Genomic DNA, 18,530 nt, shown 5'->3' on the forward strand with positions numbered 1-18,530 from the left:
TAGTTTTTACTCCCTGAACTCTCATTTTAAAAAAAAAAATGAAACTCATAATCCTGTTTCATGCATAGAAGTATTATTATTTAAAATTCACTTTACTGGTTTGTGGAAGTTTTTCAGTCAGCTTAGATATGACTCATGAAGCAGGCTGAAGCAATCTCAGAATTTTCAGTAATTTTACAGCTTCAAAAGACTAAATAAACTTTTATAAACAAACACCTTTCAAACAGTCCTTGAGGGAAAGTCAAAGAGTAAAATCCTTAGAATGTGGAGTTTCCCACTGTTTCCCAGGGTCCCTCTACAAAGAGTATTTTATAAAAACGAGCTTTGGCTCCAGTCCCTCAAGCCTCCCTTTGTGCAAGAAGCTGTGACCAAAGGTGATTGCATTTTGGGGGTAGTCTTATGTACTGTTTATTGTGATCATTTCAAATCCTAGAAGAGTCAAGTTGTTTTTCTTGCTTAAAAAAATGTCCTGTGGCTTTAAAGGTCTTTTGCTAGGTGGGTTTTTGACATTTTGAAATTATTTTCTTCCTTTCACTCCTTTTGCCAAAAATACTTGTTTCTTGAAACTCTTCCCTAGCCAGGAGAAACTATTTTGTGTTGTGAGGATGCACTTTGAAAATAAAGGAATAAAAACCTCTGTTCACAGAAGTTCTGTACCTCATTTAAAATGTTCCCTGTTAACTGAAGGTTTATGTGAGGGCTTTATGTGAATTCGGACACAGAAGTAACAATTGCATTTTCTCATGCCAGCAGAGCCTGATTCTCCAGCCATTCCTTCTGAGGTCTGCGTGCCCGCTACCAAGTGACCTGGGCTTAGTTTGGCTTGGGAGGGTTTAGGTTTTATCTTTATTTTACCTGTTTTGAGATCTAAAGATGAAACATCATCCATTGTAATGGCTCTTCTCTGTTCCCCAGCTCAAGGCTGAGCATGATCCGTTTTTACCAGTAGTAGTGGGGCTAGAAGGGAGGGGGAAGCCTTGAAAAACTTTTGACCCCACCCACCCCGCCCCCAGCTGGAGAACCATGCTTTGTGATCAGGGCTGTGCGCCTCATCTCCCTCCATTCCAGTTTCCCCTCATGTGTACCCATGACAGGCATATGAGTGTGGGCAGAGTGGAATGATGGGGTTTCTACTGATCAATTAGAATCGCAGTCGCAGAACTGGTCACTCTGTTTGAACAGCTTGCAATAATCATGACCTTGGGAAGGCTGTTACTAGAACTCCTCTTTATTATTATTTAACCGAAAACTTGCAGCGTATTTATCCCAGGGAAGATAACTACAAATAATAATATACTAAGTACTAATTCATCCACAGATGTTGGATTTCATATTTGTAACTTTTTATTTTGTTCATTATTGCAACAAAATAATTGCACTAATTGCCGTTATATCATGCAGTACTAAGGGCGCTTTATTCATTGGTAGTGCATGTGGGGGGGGTTGGTATTACTTAGCTCATGTTGCATGTTAATGATGCATGTCTGAAATTTGTTGTGTCCTTCAAGGCATGATGGGTGGCTATCCGCCAGGCCTTCCACCTTTGCAGGGCCCAGTTGATGGCCTTGTTAGCATGGGCAGCATGCAGCCACTTCACCCTGGGGGGCCTCCACCCCACCATCTTCCGCCAGGTGTGCCCGGCCTCCCGGGCATCCCACCACCGGGTAAGAACTTCATCCTCATTCACTCATTAATCTCATCTTCATATTCTCTTTTTTCCTCCATCAGCCAGTTGTTCCAGGAGGTAGCTGCTGCCCACTGTGGCCAGCCCTTTCCTCACTGAGAAGCCCAGGGCTGCCAGCAGCAGGGCCTGCCCTGTGTATTAAGCAGGCAGCTCAGCACCTGTGCCCTCAGGCACCTGACTGCCTAGCGGCGGCGCAGGACACATGGCAAAGACCAGACTAAGCAGACCACGGGGCAGAAGGCATGCTCGCACACCACTCAGACAATCTGACATGTGCTCAGAAAGCCAAATACAGCCTAGAAGGCCATGCCCTCATTATCAGTGAATGAAGTTTCCCAAATTGCTAGTTCCAAGTCCCATATGAAAGCACTTTTGGTCCTGAGTGCAATTCTTCCTCTGAAGGAAGGTTCAGTTCTTACTGAAGGATTGTCTTCTGCATAGAATCCTTCTTCATCTCCTGCTTCTCAAACAGCCCTTCTAAGGGGATTGGAGAGTCATCAGTGATGATGAAGAAATCCTTCAGTCAGTCATTCCAGGAACAAAAAGGGAGGGAACAAATTTGCAACCAACACATTTTCTGTCTGTGAGTCCCCTAAGAAGTATGATGTAACATTTTAAAGAGCACCAGCACCCCACCCTACTGGCTGCAGACACTAATGTAGCTGTCACAGAATCTCAGAATTTATTCCATGTGAAAATACATAAATGGAGTTCAGGAAGAACTAGAGGTTTACTTTATAATTAGTAAGTTGAAATACTGTGAAAGGAAAATCACAGGCTCCCATATTCATATTAATTGCCATCTTATGCAAAAGAGCTGGGCTTTAGCTATAATCTAGTTGGAGGGAATGTGACCTGAAGATAACTTAGAATAACATTTGGTCATTATCCAGAATATCCACTAACGGCCTGGCCCAGATGACAAAATGTAGAATGTTAGATTTGCTTACACCAGTAGTGGGTTATACAGAGTTCGGAGTTCTAGAGGGTCACCCAAGCAGTGTGCAGGGCGAGTGAACCTGGGGGCTTGGCCTAGAGCCTCTAGCCACACTCCTGTGACTGTTGTTTAGAGAGTGGCCAGAACTCCACACACAGGTTTGATCCAGATGTACTGAGGAGGAAACGTTTATGGGACTGGGTGCTTCCTATAGAAATGGTGGCCCGTGTGTGAGTCGCTCTTGCAGCACAAGTCAGTTATAAAATGTGTATACCCACGTGACCTGTAGACTTGGCCTTCATTCTGTGCCTTCTCACCTTGGCATTGGGTATCTAACTGACTCAGACCAGGTTGGACTTGACTTCCAGGTGCATGTGTTACTCACTGGGAGCCACATCCAAGGCCAGTACCCTTTAAGTAGCAGATAACCTTTTGGTGGGTATTGGGCACACTGTGTCCCTTTTCTGTGCTTCAGGTTCTTAACTGCAATGGAGGCGGCACACATACACTTGATTTTAGTCGGAGAGACAGGAAGAACCCCTCTTAGTGCCCACACGTGTGCACGTGCGCACATACAAACACACACACGCAAACACACACACACGTACCCATCAGCTTAGGCTTTAAGGAGAGGACTCAGGGAGCTCTGGTGACTCAGTCCACATTCTCACTAACTTCCCCCTTGCATGGCCTCTGTAAACAGGAAGCCGGGAAGTGTGCTCGCAAGCACACACACACATCTGCTCAGGCTTTGAGGAGAGGAGGCCTCAAGGATCTCCTGGTGACTTAGCCCACATTCTCACTGGCTACCCTCTTGCATGACATTTGTAGACAAGAAGTAGAGGGAATTGCTGAGTTGTTTGTGCCCTGCAAAACTAGAGAAAGGCAGCTCAGGGAGGCCCCCTGTGTTGTGGGATGTGAGGAGGGTGAGTGCCTGGGGGGCAGTGGCGCACAGGGGTTGTTAGTATGTTGCTGGACTAGCAGCTTACCCACCACAACCTCTTAAACCAGTCACAGATGAGCATGAGGATCCTGCTGTGGTGATTCAAGTAAACTTCTGGGTACTTATAAAAATCCCTGCTTTGTAAACAGAGGCTTATTTTTATGTATTACTTCCTCTCTAACAAATATCTAATCCTTCCTGGAAGTGGCCTTTAGCAATTCTGAGTCTTAGAATAGTGGACTGGTTCTGCCTGGCCAAAATAGCAACATTTTAGAATCCAGAGAAACTAGCATATGAAGTGAGCTCCTTTTGATCCTTCTTTGTAGCTGGCAGGACTTGTTTAAAGTTTAAACAGCAGCTCACCAGGGTTTGGGCTATAGCTTATTAGTTTTTAATGAAGCGGGACCCTTGCTTATTTCAGCATCTGTTTAGTGAATGGACAGGACGGTCCTGAGATTGAAACAGCCCCAGACAGTATATTTAGGACATCTCACCATGATCAGCTCGTACCTACGGGACAGAAATTGCTTGTGAGGAATCATCAAGGGAAGTTCACAAAATTATTCCCAGGTACAGAGTACAAATATAGTAGGTCCATGAAGTGTCTCTCCCTTTGTCATTTTTGCATCTGAAGTGACAGCAGCGAGGCTGATCTGCCTCCAGATGATCCTTTTCACAGAGCTGCGCACCAGACGGAAGTGCCCTGTCCACCAGCATTAGTGACTCCTGTTAGAAGCAGAGGTGCTAGGGCCCGTGAGAGGGCAGCAGGGATGTGCCTCCAGTCTCCACGGGGCTCACTAAACTGTGCCCTTGCACAGCCTGTTCCCTTGTGTCCCTGCTCTTGAGCCCGACGACAGGACCATTACTGCCAAAATGAAACCTGGGCTTCAGTTGCAGGAAAATGTGTCGAAAATTACTTTGAAAATAGAGACCTAGTCCGACTAAGCTGACCTAGGGGAATGTTAGAATTGTATGCAAGGTTCAAAGCATTTCTAAGCCATGATTAATTAATGCACATCTGACAGGTTGTACTAGCATTATACTTAAAGTACCTAAAAAAACAACAGAACGTGAATTTTCTCTGTGAATGCTGCATCCCATTTTGGGTGCAGAGGGTTCCTATCGAGAAAATTCAAGGGCAGAGATCCATAGGTTTGCATTATAAATGGCATCATTTCTTATCAGTAGTTTTTCAGTAGTCCTCTCAACCCAGAGCCTCTAACTGTGCCATTGCATTCTGAATTATAGGTGTGATGAACCAAGGAGTGGCCCCTATGGTGGGGACTCCAGCACCAGGCGGAAGTCCGTACGGACAGCAGGTGAGACTCTCAGTTGGATTTTCTAGGACTTGACAGAATTCAAGTTACCCTATTTCTCAGAGTGCGTGCCAGGTGTTTTTTTTCCCCTCACCGTGTGCTCTGTGTTCTTTCAGGTAGGAGTTTTGGGGCCTCCAGGGCAGCAGGCACCACCCCCATATCCTGGCCCACATCCAGCTGGCCCCCCTGTCATACAGCAGCCGACAACGCCCATGTTTGTGGCTCCCCCACCGAAGACACAGCGGCTTCTCCACTCAGAGGCCTACCTGAAATACATCGAAGGCCTCAGTGCTGAGTCAAACAGCATTAGCAAGTGGGACCAAACCCTGGCAGGTAAGGAGTCCTTCTTTAGCAAGCCTTTGTGAAGTCCCACTGCTGTTGGCACTATATTGTGGGGTAGACACCCACTTTTCTCAGAGGAGTAAAATGAATTCTGTAATAGAAGGGTTTGGAGCTTTTTTGTAGAGTGACAGCACACACTGAAAATGGGGCTTTTGCTGTATTTCTGAGTTTTGTCATAAACATCACTGCTATCTTTTTAAGTGTATTCTAAATTTTTTCAATCCTTTTTTAGGCATTTGGGTATGAGTATAGATGCATTTGGGTAAATTAAAAATTCCTTCGGTTCAGGGGCATCTGGGTGGCTCAGCCAGTTAACCTGTTTCAGTTAACCTATCGAGTTACTTATTCAGTTCAGCAGACTTAATGTGTTTTCAGTACATACTAAAATAACTTGCCTGGGGCTCTGGGTGGCTCAGTCAGTTTAAGTGTCTGACTCTTAATTTTGGCTCAGGTCATGATCTCCGGGTTGTGAGCTCAAACCCTAAGTGAGGCTTCATAGTGGGCAGTGAACCTGTTTAAGTTTCTTTCTCCCTCTGCCCCTCCCCCCCCATAAAGTTAAATCAAATTAAATTAAATAACTTGGCTGGTTTCTAGAAGGAAATGTACAAGCTCCTACTCATCATTCTTCATTTTTTTTTTAAGACTTTATTTATTTAGTGCCAGAGGGCAGGAGCAGGGGGAGGGGCAAAGGGAGAGGGAGAGAGTCTCGAGCAGACTCCATGCTGTGTGCAGGGGCTGATGTGTGGCTCCATCTCACCTTGCTGAGATCAGTCACCCTTGAGATCGTGACCTGTGCTAAAATCAAGTGTTGGATGCTTAGCCGACTAAGCCATCCTAGTGCCTCTCATTCTTCATTCTAAACCAGTTTGATCATTCGATTTCTTTCAGAGTAATAGGTATGTTTTCGTTTTCCTCACATTTTCCTTTTTAGGAACTTTTGTTAACACTGAAGAATTATTAATTTTTTAAAGAGCTATTTACTTGAGAAAGAGAGCAGTGAGGAGAGGCAGAGGGAGAGTGAGAGCAAGTCTCAGACAGACTCCAGACTGAGCACAGAGCCCAACCTGGGGCTTGAGTTCATAACCTGAGTCAAAACCAAGAGTTGGACGCTTAAACGACTGCACCACCCAGGCATCCCTGGAGAAATGATTAATCATCAGGACTTCCTGCAACACAATACTAGTGATTAGATCTTTTAGGTGTTTGTGCAACTCTGATGTTCCCATTCATAGAGAATTATGTTACACTGTGCATCTCTTTTTTTAAGTCATTATTATAAATTAGAGAATTTCTAAAATACAAACCATAAAGCAGTAAGACATCCTTAGCTAGGTAGCCTCATACCTAAGTGCACAGTTTTAAAAAAAAAAAGATGCTTAAAAAAAAAAAAAAAAGATGCCTAATAAAATGATAGAGAAGACATTTGCTTGGAAATACCCTACAGAGTTAAATTCATAATACTTAATAAATAATAAGTGTTATATGCTTTAATAAATAACCAGACCTTAGGTCTGAGGGGGAAATTGTTGCCTTAAAATTCCTACTTTTCTTCCTCTTGTGTGCATTTTAATTTTCAGCTCGAAGACGCGATGTCCATTTGTCAAAAGAACAGGAGAGCCGCCTCCCCTCTCACTGGCTGAAAAGTAAAGGGGCCCACACTACCATGGCAGATGCCCTCTGGCGCCTTCGGGATTTGATGCTCCGAGACACCCTCAACATTCGCCAAGCATACAATCTAGAAAACCTTTAATCACATCAATTACGTTTCTTTTATAGAAGCATAAAGAGTTTTGTGGAACAGTAGCCATTTTAGTTACTGGGGGTGGGGGGAGGAACAAAGGATGATAATTTTTATTGCATTTTACTGTACATCACAAGGCCATTTTTATATAAGGACACTTTTAATAAGCTATTTCAATTTGTTTTTGTTATATTAAGTTGACTTTATCAAATACACAGAGATTTTTTTGCATATGTTTCCTTCGTTTAAAAACCAGTTTCATAATTGGTTGTATATGTAGACTTGGAGTTTTATCTTTTTACTTGTTGCCATGGAACTGAAACCATCAAAGGTTTTGTCTTGGCTTGGGGTTTTGGTTTTTGGTTTTGTTTTTTTATAAAAGAACAAACAAAATGAAAAAAATATACACACACACACACACGCACGAGAGTTTACAGATTAGTTTAAGTTGACAATGAAATGTGAAGTTGGTCCTAGTTTACATCTTACAGAGGGGAGTGCACTGGAGTCTGCTTTACGTACTTGAGTATCTTAAGCCACTTCAGCAGAAGCTGTCTTTTATAGTTGAAGTGAGAAGTTATTTTAGGTTACAGGTGTTTGGCAGACCTGGCACATTTGCTCTGTTAACTCAGAGACTTGCTCCAGAAATCTGAAGTCAGTGCTGTGCATCCTTCTGCCCCTGGTGCATCTCCCGGACCCCTGGAGGGGGGAGCATGGTTTCTTGTGCTCTTAGTCATCTGTGGTGTCAGTTAGTTTTGCAGAACACGTGCACAACCCTGAATTATCTTTAGTCTTGGCAGGTAAGTTTAAGGGTACTTTTGATCTATTTATATTGAATTCACAATTTATGCCTATACTTGCTAGATGATTTAAAATTTTAAATCTCTTACATTGGAAATCATTAAGTTCGCCTTGAAAAGCATTGAGGTGTGCATAGAGGTGATTTATTTTTTAAACCTAACACCTAACCTAACATAGGGAAGGGAGTGCATAACCAGATACGAGCTTTGTCAGAAGCATAATTGTAAAAAGGGTAGATTGTCTGCATAAGCACGTATGTTTTTGTATCTTTATTTCCTCACCAGATGTGGCATTTTTTTTTTTCTTTCTAAGTTTCAGTGTTGTAATTCTCAACCAGAAACTTAAGGCTTTCTAAAAATGTTTTTTAAATTTAACTTGTGCTTTTGAATTTCAGGAGAAAGTAATTATAATCTAAGAAAATACTCACTTAAAAAGACCAATATGGATCCCAAACATTTGGGGTTGACCCTTTCTCCTTCACATGAGCCTAGAATGAGTATTTGGAGGCAGCATATGATTCGCTGACAGGTAGAAAAGCACCACACCTGGATTCCCCTCGAGGTTTTTGAAACCTGTTTTTTTGTAACAAGATTGTTGCCATTTTGGTGGAGCTTCCCTTACTGTTTATAAATTGAGAGAGTGACTCTCACAGGATACTTTTTTCTTTTAATCTGGTATGAATCAATACCTGGATATTTAATTGCCATTCTTACGAAATCATGGGGACAAAAGTGTGTAGAATGGAAACAAGTCTCTTGTATTCTAGATACTTTAAATACAGGAGGCCCTTGTAACCTCATTGCCTATAGTCAACCACTGGGTCTCAGTTTGCATCAAGTGTTTTGAATAATTCTGAATTTTAAAAAATGTATTGCGATAGTATGTCAGTACCTTATTGTTAAACTGAATCAGAGAAAGAAATCTTCACTTCCTAGTGATTTGGGCCATCGAGTCATCATGGACTGTATAATACAATCAGATTATTTTATTTCTAGACATTCTTGAATTACACCAAAGAACCTGAAATCTAATTTTGGTTAAGTTATTTATTTATTTCATGCACCCATCTTATTTCCCTTTTTAAGGTCTGGATGAGACTTCTTTGGGAAGCCTCTAAAAACTCTTCACTGTGGGCTAGGTGGGGCATTAGAAGCCAGGGCACTCCTCCTCCAGGCTCCTTCCCAGTGTCTAGAGGTGCTGTAGAAACCATAGATCCAGCCAGGGGCTTCCCTAAGGCAGTGCAGAGCCGGGCCAGGGGGCCAGTAGGCAGGCCCTAATTAAGTTTAAAAAAAAAAAAAATCTATGTATTTATTTTAGAATCATGTCTTTCTGTATATTAACTTGGAGAGTATCAGTGAATATATAGGATATAAGATTTGAGGTCAGCCATTTTCCAAAAAAGATAGCCAAAAAAAAATTTTTTTAATGTCCTGACTTAAGAAAGTACAAGTGAACTATATACATCTCCCCCCCGCCACGAATTTTAGGAACTAGTGATATGGATTAGAAAGTTTAATGGCCTAAATATTTTCAAAATATAAGTTCATGTGGAAAAGAATTTTGTTTATTTGGAGGAAAACCTCTAGGTTTAAAATAGTATGTCAGCCAACTGATTTAAAAGGCCTTTGAACTGCTTTGATTTTGAACCCACCCTTGTCTTCCTATGAGGAAGAACTGACAGGGGACACTTCTTGTGTGAAATCTCAAACTGGTGTTGTTGACTTCTGAGCTTGAACATTTTGCAGACCTAATTAAAAACTTGGTTTATTCTAATTTCTGTATCAGAGGAGGTTTAAGTGGTAACTAGTCCTTTAACATGTATGTATCATATGTTTGTTCATTTAAAGCTTTTTAATCCAAATAAAAATGGAGTTTGCAAAGTGATTTGGATTAACCAGGTTTGGTTGTTCTGTTAAAGCTGTGTCAGATGTTAGGTTCAAGCAGGCTTAATTCCTGCAAGTCTTGATTCTGTGCTGACAGGGATATAGCTGCCAATTTAAGGGAACAAAACTCCTCAGGTGGAGGTCAAAGTCATTGAGTGAGCAGACCCTGGTTCAGGGCTCAGGCTGCACTAGCACAGGCCGAATGCAGCCACACTGCAGCTCAACACGCCCCACGCCACGCCTCTCGGACAGTCAGGGAATTCCTAACATGTCCTCATCGTGGGCAGAAATACAGGTTGAAGTTAAAATTGGAGAATTACTGATGGTGGAAGGTAAGGAAAGCATGCCTTGTATCATAAAGCATTGTAAGCCCTTTGTCAAACAGTCAGGTGTCTGTGGCCAGAAGAGACGGGTGGCCCAGGTTGTCTTTAACATGCTTATAAGCTCTTAAAAACATGACCACACTTTTAATAGAAGTGTTGGTAAAATCAACCAACTGTTTTCCTCTAATATCACTTTGCAAATCCCTGTGGCTCTGTACCCCTAAGTGTTTAGGGCTGTACCGCCATCTGTGCTTACGAGCGTATTTTGAATAATCATTGAATAGTCAAACATTCCCGCTGAACACTGAGCGAACAGATACTGCTGTGACTCTGTTCCTTTTCAGTTTGGAAGTGTGCTAGATCAGCCAAACAAAAGTTCAGAGCTGAACACGTAATAGACTCCTTCTGTCCCCGGAATAGATGTGGCATTGATGCCTTATGGGTTGCACATAAATGTGACAAGAAATTCCCAATTCAGTGCACATGTATAGAGTGTGAACTGATACTGTACTGCTTTTCTAGGAGAGAATTGCTTTGGAAAGCACCATGGTCCAAATGTGCACTTTTTTTTAAAGATTTTATTTATTTATTTGACAGAGATAACAAGTAGGCAGAGAGGCAGGCAGAGAGGAGGAAGCAGGCTCCCAGCTAAGAGAGCTGGATGCTGTGCTCAATCCCAGAACCCTGGGACCATGACCCAAGCCGAAGGCAGAGGCTTTAACCCACTGAGCCACCCAGGCACCCCAAATGTGCACTTTTTTACAGAGAAGTAACTTGGTGTGAAAAATTGAGACATACGAAAAGAGAAGAGAGATCGGTGTGTTTAAATTATACATCTGAGATTTAGGCAAGACTTTCAGAATAGAGGGCAGCCCCCTTGGGTCCCCTCCCTTCCCAGGAGCTTTGTACTACCACTTTGCTATCGCTCAGTTAACCATGCTTTGCTGCCCCCTCACCAAAAGACTTCCAGAATAGGATCATTAGAGGGATCAGGATAGCCCTCATTTATTGAGAATCTGCTGCATACCTAAGTTAACTTTCCTGATCAGTTTATCTGGTAAAGTGAAGCACTCCAAAGCCCACTTCCCTTAAAATTTTTAAAAGATTTTATTTATTTATTTGACAGAGATCACAAGTAGGCAGAGAGGCAGGCAGGTCAGGGGTGGGGGAGAGCAGACTCCCCACTGAGCAGAGAGCCAGATGCGGGGCTCAATTCCAGGACCCCGAGATCGTGACCCAAGCTGAAGGCAGAGGCTTTAACCCACTGAGCCACCCAGGCGCCCGAAAAGCTCACTTTCCTTACCCAACACCATAGTGGAAGTAAATTTCAAGCAATAAATGCTAATTCAATTTTTGTCATTCTAGAAGTACAGTTTTTAAAACCTGGGTCATTAAAAGCTTTGCCGCATAGTTTACACTAGGAGGCACTGCAGTCCTATAATCCGCATGTAAGAGCATTGCTCTAACCGTTTTTAAAGTTCCCTAAGTAGTTCCTGTGCCTACTAAGTCAGGCAGAGTCAGATTCTAGAGGGTTAAAGTTTGTTTTAAGGTGAATTTAAAAAGCTTTCACCTCGGGCGCCTGGGTGGCTCAGTGGGTTAAGCCGCTGCCTTCGGCTCAGGTCATGATCTCAGGGTCCTGGGATCAAGTCCCGCATCGGGCTCTCTGCTCGGCAGGGAGCCTGCTTCCTCCTCTCTCTCTCTGCCTGCCTCTCTGCCTACTTGTGATCTGTCTCTGTCAAATAAATAAATAAAATCTTAAAAAAAAAAAAAAAGAAAGCTTTTAAAAAAAAAAAAAAAAAGCTTTCACCTCAGTTAACAGAGGTTAGTTTTTACCCTCTATCTAGCATCGAAACTGATAGGCTCCGAAAGTACCTTCAATTTAATGCAGTAATTGCTTTGCCAGTCTCCTTGCCTTAAAGTGACATTTCTTATCTACAAAGTGTTGTCCTTCAGTAAAGCAGCACGCTAATACAGATTTTTTAAAAAAGAAGAAAACTCTTTAAGGAAGGTTAAACATGCATTTGTAGCTCGTGATTTTCTCTGGGGTGCAGACAGGGAGGTGGGCCAGGGAGGGAACCCACAGCAGACATGTAAGTTAGTTGATGGTTTTATTAGCATTTACAACTTCCCTTTGTAAACAGTGTGTCCATTACATATTCTCTGTATATATCAGTACTAAACTAAAACTGGGATGGGGGAAGCATGGAATAAGGCCATGTTTAACTGGGAGAATGTGACCACAATGTAATTTCTTACGCTGTAGTCTAACCACTAAAATGCCTGTGAGGTTAGGTTCACCAGGAACTCTCTAGGCACACAAGTGCACAGGAGAAACACCTCCCTCTCCCTGGTGCTGTGGGTCATCACTGGTCTTCGCATTCAAGCCATCCCTGAGCAGTGACTGAGCTGGTATGGGTAGTGCTTGAAGGAGATCTGAGTAGTCAGTGGCTTGCTATTTATACTGAATTGATTCTAATATCAATGGACTGAAATTAGAAAAAGAAACCCTAGAAAAGCTTGGGAAGGTAGGTTCGTGGCAGAGATCTTTACCTTGAGATTACCCTATAGCCTTAAGCATCTGCTTCTGTAATATTCATGATCAGTTGTTAGAAACCATTATGAAACAGCCTTCTTTAATATAGAGATGTGTTCTTGATTAAATAGATGTTGGATGTAGTTACCAAGCTTGGAGTAAAAGGAAAAAAAAATGGATAAAGCCTTTGTTTTTACTATCAGCTGACCCAGACTTACTCTGGGTCAAATTACAAAATCTCTCCCCAGTAGACTAAGCCTCTGACTTAGCTGAAGTCTGTGGTGGTTTTATGGTTTTGCTTTTTCAGTGTGAAGGTTCACTTTCTTAGGGAAGAAGCAGTATCTTTACCTTCAACAGCTTCATGAAAGCGCATCTTCTCACAGACAAGTGTGAAGCCTCCCCCCTCTGGAGTCTTCCTGGAGTTCCAGCAGCCCTTGTATGTTTGTGGGGACAGGCAAAGGAAGGGGTTATTTCTGTTCACAAGAGCACCTGACCTGAGTAATGTATGGTCAGGAATTCCCACCAGCCTCGCAAAATGGTGACAGATTGGTAGCTGGCAGAAATGTAATCTGCAAAATTACCCTGGTTTAAATAGTCCTGGAATGGAGAGTTTACTTTTATGTCCCAAGATTAAATCTGAATTCTGCAAAAAAGTAAGGTTATCAATTTGTTACCTAGAACAAAAGACTCGCAAACAATTCTGACTGTACTAAAAAAGCATCCTGCTTGATCCTTGAATTGTTTTAAGAAATATTTCATAGAATAGATTCATTGGGCAGGTGTGTTTCAGGAAGAAATAGTTTTTCCGTTAAGTGTTGTCCAAAAGTGACTTAGGAAGTATTGAAGCAGACAGGAAAACTATAAAAATTCTTTGTCAAGGCAGTTCTGAATAAGAACAAGAGATCCGAAAGGTACATTTTCAAAGGAGTTGAAACCAGCAATGAAATTTCATATTCACTTTATTGACGGCTGAAGTTCAGTCTCCGATGCATTTTCCATCCTCCTCTGATACTGTCGTTCTGAGGCTTTTCTACGGTAGACATCATCTGTGTCAAATAAAAATTTTTACTTAGACTTTTAAGAAATAGGAATTAAAGGTACTTAGATCTGACTAATTTAATGAACAGTCTAGGTCTGTCAGCTTTTTCTGAATCTCACTGTTTTAACTCAAGGCCAAAATAAACTTCATTTAAAACAAAACTTGGAGGGGGTGTGCCTGGGTGCCTCGGTCAGTTAAGCAGCTGCCTTTCGCTCAGGTCATGGTCACAGGGTCCTGGGATTGAGTCCTGCATCGGGCTCCCTGCTCCATAGGAAGCCTGCTTCTCCCTCTGCCTGCCATTCCCCCCTGCCTGTGCACATTCTCTCTCTCTCTCTCTGACAAAATCTTTAAAAATAAAAAAATAATAAGTTAAATGCAGTTCTGCACGTCAATAGCGTGGTGAAAGTCCGTGTCGTCAAAGATAGGATCATGTCCTAGCATAGCACACCTCTTAGCAATGTTTTAAGACTTTCCTCACTTCCTTCCCTACCGCACCCCCCAAAATGTCTATTTTCTCCGAAATCATCCTTAACTAAAGTGTGTCAAAGGTGCTTCTTGCCCTTTGGCTCTGCAGCTCCCTTGCCCATCGCCAGGAACTCAGAGTGGGGAGGTCAGGTCAGGTCCCTTGTTCTCGGCTATGCTTTTCCACACTGCTGATTCTCCACCCTCTTCCTTTTTGGCTTTTGCCATCTGCCACAGTCTTCTCTGCAAGGGCACCTGCTCTCTACTCCCCTTCAATCACTGAAAACGCTGACATCTAGGTCAGGCTCCTTGACCTGTCCTGTGCTACCTTCCCAGGCAACGCCACCCACCGTGAGGATGAAGCGCTCGTCCCCTTCGCCTCCTTGACTTCTCCAGTCAACCTGTCCCATCTACTTGCAGTGCTCTCTCAAATAATTCACCCTGCTCTGACCGATTCCTCTACTACCTTTCTAGGCATTCTGTCCTTGGATCTCTATTAAGTTCTTCCCCAGGCACTTGGCCCCTGAATACCCCCTCAGCCCCACCTTGTTCTATCTTCCTGCTCAAACCAGCGGCAATTCCCTCCTAGCAATATCAACTTCTTGACACACCTTCAAAACCCCAACTACAGATTCATCCAGCTGCCCTCCCCCATCCCTCCCTCTGCTTGCTTTGCACTGTGGGGCCAACTAATGCATTTAACTGGGCCCTCGGTGATGCCTAACAACCCTGTTTCCTGACCCACCCTCACTCACCCCCAGATGGCCATGAACTTTCTTCACACAGATCAGTCATCAATAGAGAACTAACTTCTAGCTAACTTTCAAGGGCTACTCCTGTCGCCCTGCTCTGATCCCAACCTCTCCTACCTTCTCAAGAGCCAGTTATCTGCAGCCTCTCCACTCTTTCCTGACCAGCATCTTTGTCTCTCCTGGAGGGCTGACCTCCCATTCGCCTAGTCAGAGTTCCTGGACCTCCTGTCTGCTGTGATAAACCCTCCTGGTTTCCCTACTCGTCTCTCCAGCCATTGCCAATCACCCTTAAAATGTTGGGATTGGACTCTGACTTTCATCACAATCTGCTTTCGAATGACCCACAAACCCATATCCATGGCCCAGATGTGCCTCCTGAGCTTCAGATCTGTATAACCATCTCCACCTTAGCATGTCCAAAACCGAGTCCGGACTGTCCTGCCAGTATCCCCCCTGCACAACAGCTGTCCTACTGGAAGCCTCTCCTGCTCATTCTGAGTCCACTCAATCACCAGGCCCTGTCAGGACCACCTCCTAGGTATCAAGTCCACTCACTTCTTGGCATCCCGTCTGTCCCCACCCAACCAGGCTACCGTCTCAGACCTGAACAGCCACACAGCCCAAGTACTCTTGCCTCCTCTCCCCAAGAAGCCATTCTCCTCATGTGATAATCCACTGCTGCTTAAAACCCTTCAATCCTTTGGGTACAGTCTTGGTTCTCCAGTCCTGTGGCCCTGCCCAGGCACGTTTCTAACCACTTCATCCCTCACTCTGCTCACCTGCAGTCCCTCAAACAGTAAATATCCACACCGTGGCCCCGTGTTTACCCTCACCACTAGCATGAGACACTTTCAACTCCACGAACATTCCCCTCATCTGGCTGACCTACTCAGTCAGTCTGCAGTCCCCACCTGACATGGTAACTCCTGGATGCCTTCCCTGCACCATCTGATCCAACTGAGGTGGCCCCACCCAAGACCACCATTGCCCCCCCACACACACACTTGCCCTCACAGCACTGATCACACTTAATAGTAATTGACGTTATGATGGGTCTCTACCATTAGAACTCTTGTGGAGTGGGGGACTCTCTACCTTGTTCATTATATACTCTCATGGGTGCTCATTAAATACTGATGAATGGATAAACAAAAGGACTAATCTTTAGAAACACTAATGTAACAGTGTTTTTAAAATAAGGGTTGGGGGAAATCCCTGGGTGGATCAGTGCGTCTGCCTTCAGCTGAGTGAAGTCACTCAGTGACTCAGCTGAGTGATTCCTGGGACCCATCCCTGCATTGGATCAGGCTTCCTGCTCAGTGGGGAGCCTGCTTCTCCCTCTGCCTTTCTCCCTGCTTGTGCTCTCTGTGTCAAATAAATCAATCTTTAAAAAGTGAAGGGTTGGCGGGGTGCCTGGCTGGCTCAGTCAGTGGAGCTGCAACTCTGGATCACAGGGTTGTGGGTCTGAGCCCCATGTTCAGTATAGAGATTATTTTTTAAAATCTTTTTTTAAAGATTTTTTTGTTTTTTTTTTTTTTAATAAGGGTTGGCAGTTCATAAGTGACACATGTTTCTAGAGAGGGATAAAGCAGAAAGGATCTAAGGGGTGGGAAAGTCTTTCCAGAAGGAGAACTGGCCTTTCCAGAGCTAGTGCTCCACAAAGCAGCGCCCGGCACTCTTTCCACAGTGCTGGACGCCGGTGCCAATGACTCTGCCCGGCAAAGACAGTGGTAGTTAGGCAGGCAGACCGGCTCCTTCCAGGGTTTGGACTGAGGAATCCGGAAGAGGGCTGGCCAATTAGCAGGAGATTCCCTCAGTCTTCAGGATCCCACTCCCTTCCACGGCGCTGTCAGCAAGTCTGTTCCTTAGGACCAAACAACGTCACCGGCCCGCAGGGACATGGGGCAGGCTTGAGAGCAGAGCGTCCTGCGTCAAGTCACGTGCTCTCCCCGAAAGTGCAGGGAAAGTCTTAAGGTTGGACGCCGACATGCCTTTGTCACCCCGGGCCGCGAACGGAAGCATCCTTGCCCTCCTAACCACGGTAAGAGCAGCTCAGCGCTCTGAATGGAACAAGCGGTCTGCAACCTAAGACCGTCCCCCAGGAAAAGGGGTCCCTAGCCGCCTTCTGCCTTCCTGAAATGAGACGGACCCTGCTGCACCCCCACTTACAGAAGGTCTCCTGGCCCACACGCAGTTTAATCATGATCCACTCCATCGTTCCTCCCAGGACAAAAAAAAAAGGCAGGAACCTGTAGACGCCGAATCGATCCTTCCCGGGCACCCGCTGCAGGACCCGCTTCACCTGGGCCCTGGAAAACATGCCCGACCCAGGTCGTGGAGAGGGGTACGGCGGAACCGGGAGCCACGGGAGCTGCCCCCGCCCCCGGACTGGAGCGCCCAGCTACAGCGGAGCCCGGAAGCCCAATTACCGTGCTACGTCTGCCCTGACCCGCAGCTAGGCGCGTGCTGAGCTGAAGGAACACCGAGCCCCCGACCCAGAGCCTGAACGGCTCCACCAATCAGAGTGCCGTAGGGCGCGCGGATCCTCCAGTCCGAATGCGGCGAAGCGCGCGTGCTCCGTGAGGTCGAGCTCAGCCCGAGGGAGCTGGCGCAGGCGCCTCGGCTCTGGAGGCGGGGCGGCCCGAGAGGGCGGGGCCTCCCACGTGGCGTCGAGCCGGCCCTGCCCCGGCCTCCCCTTTGCGAGCCAGCGCTCGGAGTTGGCCGCGGCACCCCTTACTCTGCCACCGCCATCTTTTTTCTTAAAGTCCTGGTAGAAGTGATGACCCGCTCTGGTGGTATAAATATATACTGCGCTTTACTCTAAAAGGCCGTCATGCAATGCTTTGCATTTATTTCGAGGTCGTGACTGATGACTAGAATTCTAAAAATAACAGAATCGATATGTATTTTTTTTAAGATTTCATTTATTTATTTGACAGACAGATCACAGGTAGGCAGAGAGAGAGGAGGAAGCAGGCTCCCCGCTGAGCAGAGAGCCCAATGTGGGGCTCCATCCCAGGACCCCGAGACCATGACCCGAGCTGAAGGCAGAGGCTTCAGCCCACTGAGCCACCCAGGCACCCCCCCATATGCATTTTTGAAAGGTGAACTTTATCATGATCACAACAAAAGTCCAAGCAATCACTTCGTGCGAACAACCCCGATATTAATAGAAGCTATCTTGTTTGGGGCACTTACCCTTAGGCAGGTGCATGTAGATCCTTTTTGCGCATCACCTCCTTATTCACAATAATCACAGAGCAGCAGAGCGGCTCAAGAGCATGGTCTTTGTCAAACCACATCCCTTGCTCCACGAAGTGGGGCCTCTCTTTGATGCTGTGAGGATTTAGAAGTAATACGAATAAAGCACTTACCATGCCGGCAGCATGGTAACTGATCCATTATAGTTAGCTAAAACACCAGGATGATAGCGTGACAATGATATGCTGGGTACCAGTTCTTTATATGTATTCTAGAACCTAGGGACACTCCCCTTTATTTACATCATCCTGTTTTATGGATGGGAAACTGAGAAGTTAGGAGATTAAGCCAGGCAGGAGCACCAGAGCCTTCATTCACGCTTGTTGAGTCCCTGTGCATGTTATAAGGGACTGTCACTTCATCACCTAAGGCTAGAAAAACAACAGGGGCCTATCTTTGAGAAGGGAGACAACTATTGCACAGTCTAAGAACATCAAATGGAAACAAAGTCAATAAAAAGTTCAGTGGTGTGAACACAAAATATACAAAAATAGGCTGGAGGAGAGAGAGCGC

The 18,530-nt window shown here is 44.8% G+C and overlaps 2 protein-coding genes across 16 annotated transcripts in view; one reads left to right on the forward strand and one right to left on the reverse strand.

Moving 5' to 3' along the window:
* The window catches only part of PBRM1 (polybromo 1), a 127,317-nt gene extending 117,669 nt beyond the window's left edge, over positions 1-9,648 (forward strand). For 9 of the 15 annotated variants that reach the window (XM_044253407.1, XM_044253409.1, XM_044253408.1 and 6 more), the window contains 4 exons: positions 1,509-1,664; positions 4,813-4,883; positions 4,997-5,213; positions 6,800-9,648. In XM_044253407.1, the coding sequence (XP_044109342.1) occupies positions 1,509-1,664; positions 4,813-4,883; positions 4,997-5,213; positions 6,800-6,972 (617 nt within the window). In that variant the 3' untranslated portion in view covers positions 6,973-9,648. The remainder of the gene's footprint in view (positions 1-1,508; positions 1,665-4,812; positions 4,884-4,996; positions 5,214-6,799) is intronic. The other 6 variants (XM_044253410.1, XM_044253416.1, XM_044253412.1 and 3 more) reach the window with 1 other exon arrangement.
* A 3,796-nt stretch (positions 9,649-13,444) lies between these two features.
* SMIM4 (small integral membrane protein 4) lies at positions 13,445-17,335 on the reverse strand. The gene is made up of 2 exons (XM_044253430.1): positions 16,926-17,335; positions 13,445-13,549 (listed from the first exon to the last, which is right to left on the reverse strand). Exons 1-2 carry the CDS (start codon positions 17,074-17,076, stop codon positions 13,458-13,460), a joined length of 243 nt encoding a protein of 80 aa, XP_044109365.1. The 5' UTR covers positions 17,077-17,335; the 3' UTR covers positions 13,445-13,457.
* Positions 17,336-18,530: the final 1,195 nt, after the last annotated feature.

Source organism: Neovison vison, chromosome 6 (assembly GCF_020171115.1).
Source record: "Neovison vison isolate M4711 chromosome 6, ASM_NN_V1, whole genome shotgun sequence".
Lineage (NCBI taxonomy): Eukaryota > Metazoa > Chordata > Mammalia > Carnivora > Mustelidae > Neogale > Neogale vison.